Here is an 8,814-nt window from a genome sequence, read left to right as displayed (position 1 = left end):
AGCAGTTGTTTAGCTGTAGATGCAGGAAATGCTTTTATTTTGAAATACAAGGAAGTGACCTGTGATTTGACCTTAGCGTAATTAATATATAATATATCGGGGCGGCAGTAGCTCAGTCCATATGTGACTTGGCTTGCGTGGCTGGAGAGGTGTCAGTTCATCTCCTGGGCACTGCTGAGGTGCTGTTGAGCAAGGCACCGAACCCCCAACTGCTCGGGGCGCCGGTCACTGGCAGCCCCCTCGCTCTGACATCTCTCCATTAATTGCATGTATATAGGTCCTGTCTGTGCATGTGTGTGTATTTCGGGCCTGTGTGTGTAACATGAATAATAATAATAGAGTGAAAAAATTGAATTTCCCCGTTGCGGGACTAATAAAGGAATTCTTCTTCTTCTTCTTCTAATATATAAATCCAAGATGGAGAGTTTGTTTACCTTGTTTGCTCTCAAATGCAGCTTATTTGAACAGTAAGTTCTGTTAAAATGAGACCTGCGTTGGTCATTTCTTCAAAGTTTAGTCTGCCTTTTGGTAAAATAAGCAGAGATGTTACAGAATTCCTTCAAACACTCATCAGTTTGCACATCTGTCCACTTCTCCCTGTCACAGATTACTGTCCCCTCACCCTGGATCCAAACACAGCGTACAGAGAGATGGTTCTGTCCGAGGGGAACAGAAAGGTGGAGCTCACAGATTTGGTTCAGGAGTACCCTGAACACCCGGACCGGTTCTCTCACCTGTTCCAGGTGCTGTGTAAAGAGGGTCTATCAGGACGCTGTTACTGGGAGGTGGAGTTCAAAGGGTCTGTTGAAGTGGCGGTGGCCTACAAAGATCTAGGCCGATCAGATTATTATGCCGAGTGTGCGTTCGGCGTCAACGACAAATCCTGGAGTTTAGACATAAACGCAAACGGAAAGTGTTTCAGACACAATGATGAGGAGACTGAGGTGCCAGAGCCTCAGTCCTCCAGAGTTGGCGTGTATCTCGATCATAAGGCGGGTAGTCTGACCTTCTACTGCGTCTGTGACACAAGGCTGCAGCTGCTGCACAGAGAAGAAACCACGTTCACGAAACCGCTGTACCCCGGACTCTGGGTCATAGACACGGCTCAGCTGTGTGACCCGGAGTAGAGGTCGGATCAAAAAGTGTCCAATCTGCCTCATGGAAGTAAATCTGTGACATCAGATTTTTAAATTAAAAAGCTATTGAATTTCTAGCACTGAATGTTTATGCATTGGAAATGTGATCTGAATGTTTTGACTCTGAATTTAACTCTTTATTTTTGTTCATAAATTCAGCGTTTAAAAATTCAAAGTTGGGGCGGCCGATGGCACAGTGGTTAGGTAAACAATATCAGTGTTAATCCACTGTATGTGTTAAGGCAACAGCCTTTTTTGGAAACAGGCGTACCTACTGGCTTTCTTGCAGTGACGATAAGACAAGTTTTTTTTGTTTTGTCTGCTTAAGCTGCTACGGTGTGCATGTGTGTGCATGTGTGTGTGTGTGCGTGTGTGTGTGTGTGTGTGTGTGTGTGCGTGTGTGCGTAAGCTTGTCGTTTTGAATGTGTATTTTAAAGGTCCCGCCTTTTCTTTTTGATGCTTTTAATGTTAAATTATTTCTGCACTTTAAGGGATTGTACTGTAAATTCCGTTGTACTGGTACAATGACAAAAAAGACAATTCAATGTTAATTCAATGTTAATTCAATATTCTCATCTAATTCTCAGCAGGAAAGCAAATGAGTGTATTTTAAGTGCTGAACTACTTCCATGAAGTGTACTTGACACAACTGTGGGGGGTCACTGGTGTTAATTTAAAAAAATGACATACAGACAAATGGTACACAGACACAAATTAAAAATAATTTATATGGAGTTTATTACAACATAATTTGATTCAGATCTTCAGTACAAAGTATCTGAACAGATACATCCCTTAATTTAAATTTTTGGCACTTATTTTCAAAGTAGCAGAGCGGCGTAGTAACAGACATTATATTTGACTGAGGCTCCACGAATGAAACGTCCTGAAACAATGACCTAAAAACTGAACCCAACAGAATCTTTCCCTCGTTACTCCGTCACGTAAATGTAAACAATCACGGTTGATGTGTTTTTGTAGAGCAGCCTGAAGCAGTGGTTGATGTAACAAACCCCATTAGAAATCAATGTGCGGATGACAATCAGTCTTTCAACTGGTGAGTTTTATTTCCTGCAGGATAAACACGATCTGAGCGCCTCACCTGCTGATAACCAATCACACCGAAGCTTTCTGGTGATGTCACAATGGTGATAAATGTGGTGGTTGGGCCACGTGGCTTTGGAACAAAGTAATCCTATCCAGCAGAGTCAGTGGGATATCTCTGATGACTGAGGTCAGGTCTTCGTGTTGTAACGGGTAAATGACCACGCTCAGAGCCGAGCGCTCGGCTGAAAATCTAACCCAGGGAAAACACAAGAAAAGCTGAATTTGAGATTTCTCTCGTCGTTATTTAATGTTTGACCTCACACACAAACACACACTGACCTGTCCAGCAGCACTTTCTGCAGCGTGCGACACGCCACTAAGGTGCCGCCCATGAACATGTGGCACATGATGACGTGGCAGCATCGCTCCATGAAGGTTTCTGCAGCCGACGGGTCAAAGGTACCGCTGCGTGAGATAAGGCAGAGGCGCTGCAGACGAGAGCAGCAGGACAGAGCCTCGAAGAATGAGGCGTTGGCGTTCAAGTAGGGCTGCTCCAACCTAAAACACACACACACACACACACGTGAACTTGTATTTTACCATATTTGGTGGTGAATATAGGGCGCTACCTTTCATGACAAACAAAAACACTACGTCACACTACAAGGTAAACATGAATGCATGGTTTGAGTGTTTTGGGGTTCCCATAATGATCCGAAAACACTGGAAATAATCTGCTCATTCTGACTTTTAGAAACAGTTTTTATAATTGTGTTGCAGTGAGGGATTTAAAAATTTAAAAATGAAGGGAACGTAAAGATATCTTCTAACCTGAGTTCCTGTAGTTGTGTGCACTGTTTAAGTGCGTCCAGCAAGGCAGGTGTGTAGTTCATGGTTTTTAGTGATCCCATATTGGCAAGGGATAATACCCGCAAGTCTTTGCACTGCCGGGTCAGCTGTACCAGCCCCGCCCCCTTAAGGACCCCGGGAAGCCCAGCCAGAGTCAGACGACGTAATCGAGACAAAGCCTCAAGTGCCGCCAAGTGTGCGTCGCCAACTCCTCGAGCCCACGCACACATCCCACGAGGCTCCACACTGGCACGAGTGCAGGGCTCAAGCCGAGGCAGCGCGGAGACAAAACCGGGACCGATGAGCTCTAAGGTCTCTAAATAAGGGCAGCCAGCTAAGAGCAGGGTGAGCCCTGAAGTGCTGTCCCCTGACAGAGAAGACTCTGAATCAGGCTTGTAATTCTGGACCCCCACACGAGGAGCCTTCTTCAGCCCCTGAAACAACGGAGAGAGAGGCGTGTTGTTTGTAGAGATCTGATGTGTGTTTAAGCCGTCTGACAGAGTGCAGGCAGGCAGAGTGAGAGAGCGCAGGTGCGTGAGTTTGGCCAAGCTGGCACACAGGTGTGTTTCTCCAACTAGCCCAGGTGAGTTTTCATGATGATAGTGTGTGTGCATCAGGTTCAGGTGTTTAATGTTGGAACAGCCAACTGCCAAGCGGCTCATTGTCGCAGGAACCAGTTGATCCTCCACACTCCTACACTCGGAGTACAGGACCTTGTTGATCCCGCTGAGGTTCAGGCTGGTCAGCTGTGTTGCGTCTTTGACTCCTCCCTCCAGCAACGACTGGAACACTTGTGGCCACAGCGCCGGGCAGCGGCTGAAGCTCAGGTGCTTCGGACTGTTTCCTTCGAGGGCCCGCTTGAGGGACAATGAATCCAGCCAGGACCGAGGGAGCTGCAGAGCATCCAGGTCACCTCGTTGACCCAAGCTCTGGGCCAGTGAGGGAGCAGCAGGCCAGTGAGCAGGGTTGGGGCCAGGAATCGACACAAGAAACACTTTGAGACCCTTTGGAACGTGAACGCTGAACACTGCCAGGTAGAGCAGGAGCAAGGTCTGGTTTACCTAAAGATATCAGCACACAGAAACACTAATTACAAACTGCACAGTACTACGGTGTGAACTGCAGGTATATGTGAATACTGCATATAACACGCACACCCAAACTCACCTCTCCTGGAGCCAGCCTGGCAGTGAACTCCTCCAGCTGTTGGTAATGTGGCACACTGCTCTGACCCATCATTAACTGACAGCATACACCGATACCCTCTCTGGTCACGTCTGAGATGTCAAACTGCAGCATCAGCCTGCAGGACGCAAACACAGAAACACACATTCAACACTAGAGCAGTAAAACAGTAACATGAGTGTAAATGAAGTACCATCAGTGTGGTGTTGCTAAACTCAAACAAGGGAGCAAATACATTAAAGTTTAATACCGGCATAAAATCATCCCATGGTCTTTTTCGGCACTTACATATATCATCAAATAAGCCATTGAGACAGTTTATAAACTATTAAAGGAGAAATCCGGTAGAGTTGCTAACAGCCGGACTTGGCTAACACTAATTAGCTCGGGGCAGAACGGTGAAGGCATTAAAACGACTTTTTTAACCACTAATACTGCTCATAATAACAGCAAACCTCTGCAGTAGCATGATAAGAGTCCCTTCCCCTTAAAAACAAAGCACCATGGGCTCCTTCCTTTTGGATTGACTTTGATAATCAACTTGAATGGACTTTACAATGAGAGGAGCTGGTACCGGGGCCAGAAGGTAAGTCTTTCAAAACGCTCTTTTAATAAACTCAGCCTTTGTTTGAAATCTCAGAGTCTTACTTGCGGAGTTGGGCGCAGCACGGCACCACACCATAACTCGGCGTCAACAGCGTCTGTCTGAGCTCCGACAGGCGGCTCAGTGAATCCACAGCCTCTGAACTGAGCTGAGAAGAGTTGAAGCCCGGCGTCACGTCAAAAGCAAGCGATCTGAGCAGAGAGAGGGAGGAGAGGAGACGGGACAGACGCAGGGAAGTGAGGCGACAGCCTGTGACGTCGAGGTGCGTCACTCCTCTGCAGCGAGCAAGAAGCTCCACCGTAGAGCCGGACAGCCAGTAGCAACCGTTCAAACTGAGGGACTGCACGTGATTGGCGAGCTGCTTCAACGTGTGCCGCACCAAAACATCGTCAGCCTGGAAGAAACAGAAGAAGTTTGATTAAATATTTCCATCTGTTAAAACACAACAAGTGTTCAACTGTGTTGTTAGAGAGAGGTCTCATACAGAAAGATCCAAAGACGCATGAGCTTGCATGGAAACTGTTATCAGTTCACTCCATCAGTCTTGAAACATGCATTAGTTCAAATGACGACAAAGCAGTTTTACCAGATACTCCTCAGACAGGCTGACGTTTGTGAGCAGGGTCTTATCGTGACACAGCGTGTGTAACTTGTGGCAGACGTTTGCCACATTCAGCACCAGGTCACACACGGGAACATGGCGAAGGATGCAGAGCAGGATCTCGTCGGACAAATCTGACATTCCCACCGAGGTGGAGGACATCGTGTCCTCGTCAAACACAGCCTGAGGGAGACAGCAAGCAGCGTCACCGTTAAGCGCCTTTAGACCCTCAACCTTAGGAAAGAGTTACCAACATTGTCGTGATGCTACAAATATTTTGTTAACGTCTGGTAGAAATGAGTCATTATGGGCGTAGTAATTCTTATTGGAGGTCCAACACAGACAGAAGCTGTGATTAAGACACTTGATTATGGCTGGATGATACACGACGGTTTCAAACTGTGGTTTTATATAAATTTGCAGCAATGTCAAGTATTAATTTGCTCTCTATGCAATTCAGACATTAATTTGAAAAATTTGTGAAATGATCTTTATCCATAGCCTGTTGCTGTGGATACAGTTTAAAGCATTAACAACAATATTTGTAATAGTGGTTGATGTCACTCAGCTACTAAGATACATTAGAAAGTAAAATATGAATGTTTCAAGAATACAGTTTTTTGTGTCCTGATAGAAGAAAAGTGTGTGGACTTTTTTATATCAGTATTATAACCAGCCAAAGTGTCCATGTCTGTCTGTCTGTCCACTCATAGCTTGTCAGTGATATTCATTTAACTACAGATTTTATTACAGTTAGGGTTAGTTATGTGCGTGCTTGCATCCCCGGGTCAGTCTGTCTGTCTGTCTGTGTGTCAGTCTGTCAGTCCTTTTGTCTGTCTGTGTGTCAGTCAGTCAGTCAGTCTGTCTGTCTTCGTGTCAGTCTGTCTGTCTGTGTGTCTGTCTGTCTGTGTGTGTGTCAGTCAGTCTGTCTGTCTTTGTGTCAGTCTGTCTGTCTGCCTTTGTGTCAGTCAGTCAGTCTGTCAGTCTGTCTGTCTTTGTGTCAGTCAGTCAGTCTGTCTGTATGTCTGTCTTTGTGTCAGTCAGTCAGTCTGTCAGTCTGTCTGTCTTTGTGTCTGTCTGTCTGTCTGTCTTTGTGTCAGTATGTCTTTGTGTCAGTCTGTCTGTCCTTTTGTCTGTCTGTCTTTGTGTCTGTCTGTCTGTCTTCGTGTCCATCCGTCTATCATTTAGTATTTGTGTCTGTCTATCATTTAGTCTGTCTGTCTGAGTTTTTGCGTCTGTTTGTCTTTGTGTCTGCCATTAAGTCTGTTTGTATGTCTGTCTGCCTGTCATTTAGTCTGTCTGTCAGTCTGTCTTTTAGTCCTTGTGTCTGTCTGTCTGTCTGTGTGTCTGTCTGTCTGTGTGTCAATCTGTCTGTGTGTCAATCTGTCTTTGTGTCTGTCTGTGTGTCAGTCTTTCTCTGTGTCTGTCTGTGTGTCAGTCTGTCTTTGCGTCTGTCATTAAGTCTGTCTGTCTGTCTTTTAGTCTGTCTGTCTTTGTGACAGTCAGTCTGTTCTTTTGTCTGTCTGCCTGTCATTTAGTCTTTGCGTCTGTCTGTATTTGTGTCTGTCTGTCTTTTAGTCTGTCTTTGTGACTGTCTGTCTGTTCTTTTGTCCGTCTGTCTTTATGACTGTCTGTCTGTCCTTTTGTCTGTTTTTGTGACTATCCGTCTGTCTTTTAGTCTGTCTTTGTGTCTGTGAGGTGTCTCTCTCTCTCCCCAACCAAGTCAAAATCAAAGTCAAAGTCAAGACGTAGCGCTGGGTCTGTTTTAAGTTCCTGTCTGTTAAAAGGAAGGTTTTTATTGCCCCTGTGTGCATAAGACTGCTGGATAAATACAGCATATAATAATCATAATTGTATACATTATTATAGACATTAAGACATGCTGATGCTCATGGGGGAATTACTGGGTCTCTGTAAATCACAAATAAGCCATAGAGTGGTCCAGACTTACTCTATACATGTAAAGTGTCTTGAGATAACTTTTGTTATGATTTGGCACTATAAATAAAATAAAACTGAATATTAAAAAACAGTATTTTTTGTTCTTTAGCGGGTTAATAAAAACGGGACACCAAACCACACCTCTTTCTGCCACACAGTCTATGCGTATTAACCACAGACTGTATTAAAAATATGCAGTATTAAGCAAACTTGTCAGAAATGTGGCAGTGTTGTGACCTAACCTCGCGTTAACGTTGACATGAGCGAATATAACGTGAGTTGGGATGTTTCCGTTAACCGTTAACTACCGTGTTGTCGAGGTTTTTACCGGTTTACCCACCTGCACTATTTGCCGGTCCATGTCCTCAGAAATCCCTCTCACGGTCCCACTCATGATTACTTTGATTTTAATAATTTTATTTTAGATGTTCATCCGGCCGGTGGATCCTTTTCCAGCCTGAACCACACGGGCGGTGTAACCGAGTAACGTCCGACCGTTGACAGCACGGATCACGTTTGCTGCTGCACACTGACGGAAGTCTGTCAGTGACGGACACACTTCCGGTCCGGTTTTTTCGCCCTGTTTTTGATTTTTGATCGTTTGTGATTTGATTTAAATGTTTTTAATGTAAATAATAAAACAGAACAGGTCATACAGAGAATAATAATAATACACAACTTTTATTTTATTTTATTTTTGTCATAAAAAAGTTTTTATTAATAAATAAGGTAAAGAAAGTTTATTACAAAAGCATACACAAATATTATCCAGCTAATCATTAAATGCATAAATTATATATATCACTGATTCTTGGGAATTTGGGTAAAACAGGTTTTCATTTTGAAAATAAAAAGTAATTTAAATGACATAATCTGAAGGTATATCATCACAGATCAAGGTCTTGGCTGTTCAGCAATAAACCGGTGCAACCTCCTCATGTTGTATGTTTTTCATAAAATAGGCGTTTTTCCAGTTAATACTTTGTTTTGGTCAACACTGTCAGACACAATTAAAAGCATATTTATTTTAATTTATTTAGCCTAATATGTATTTAGAGTGTTTTAATCATTATCTGGAATTCTTAGTATACATATATGCTGTTAAATGTTGAATATTCCCTTTTATTCATTTCTTATACTATTTCACGTGTACTCCTTTACACAATCTAACATCACACATTTTTTTAAATACATTAATATTAACTGCTCTTTCTGTAATTTACATCCAGAAACAGTTAATTTGTTTTTGCTTTGCTCCTACACGCAAAAAAACTATGGGCAAACCCTAACAAACTATTATTGACTCTTTCACTAAAGATTTTATTTTACTTTGGGGAAATGTCGTTTTCGGTTTCCATGACTAACCTAAGAAAGAAGGGAAACGTTACTTTTTAATAACTTGCTTTTATTTCTTGCAGAATTTCATATTCACATAAGTAATTTTCTAAGAA

The 8,814-nt window shown here is 43.4% G+C and overlaps 1 protein-coding gene across 1 annotated transcript; it reads right to left on the bottom strand.

Annotated features, from left to right (window-relative positions):
* Positions 1-1,857: 1,857 nt before the first annotated feature.
* fbxl18 (F-box and leucine-rich repeat protein 18) lies at positions 1,858-7,820 on the bottom strand. The gene is made up of 7 exons (XM_083937762.1): positions 7,704-7,820; positions 5,408-5,605; positions 4,866-5,215; positions 4,200-4,335; positions 3,015-4,093; positions 2,523-2,741; positions 1,858-2,433 (listed from the first exon to the last, which is right to left on the bottom strand). The coding sequence occupies exons 1-7, from the start codon at positions 7,755-7,757 to the stop codon at positions 2,277-2,279; spliced, it is 2,193 nt and encodes a 730-aa protein (XP_083793888.1). The 5' UTR covers positions 7,758-7,820; the 3' UTR covers positions 1,858-2,276.
* Positions 7,821-8,814: the final 994 nt, after the last annotated feature.

This window comes from Echiichthys vipera (assembly GCF_963691815.1).
Source record: "Echiichthys vipera genome assembly, chromosome: 2".
Classification (NCBI taxonomy): domain Eukaryota; kingdom Metazoa; phylum Chordata; class Actinopteri; order Perciformes; family Trachinidae; genus Echiichthys; species Echiichthys vipera.
This window is presented reverse-complemented; position numbering and strand designations above follow the sequence as displayed.

What these genes read in the sequence shown, in the direction of transcription:
- fbxl18 (XM_083937762.1), bottom strand. Translation starts at nt 7,757, where the DNA reads ATGAGTGGGACCGTGAGAGGGATTTCTGAGGACATGGACCGGCAAATA. An exon ending in TGCTGCGCCCAACTCCGCAA is followed by an intron (nt 4,336 to 4,865) that starts GTAAGACTCTGA and finishes TGCGTCCTGCAG; the next exon opens with GCTGATGCTGCAGTTTGACA. An exon ending in ACACAACTACAGGAACTCAG is followed by an intron (nt 2,742 to 3,014) that starts GTTAGAAGATAT and finishes TGTGTGTTTTAG; the next exon opens with GTTGGAGCAGCCCTACTTGA.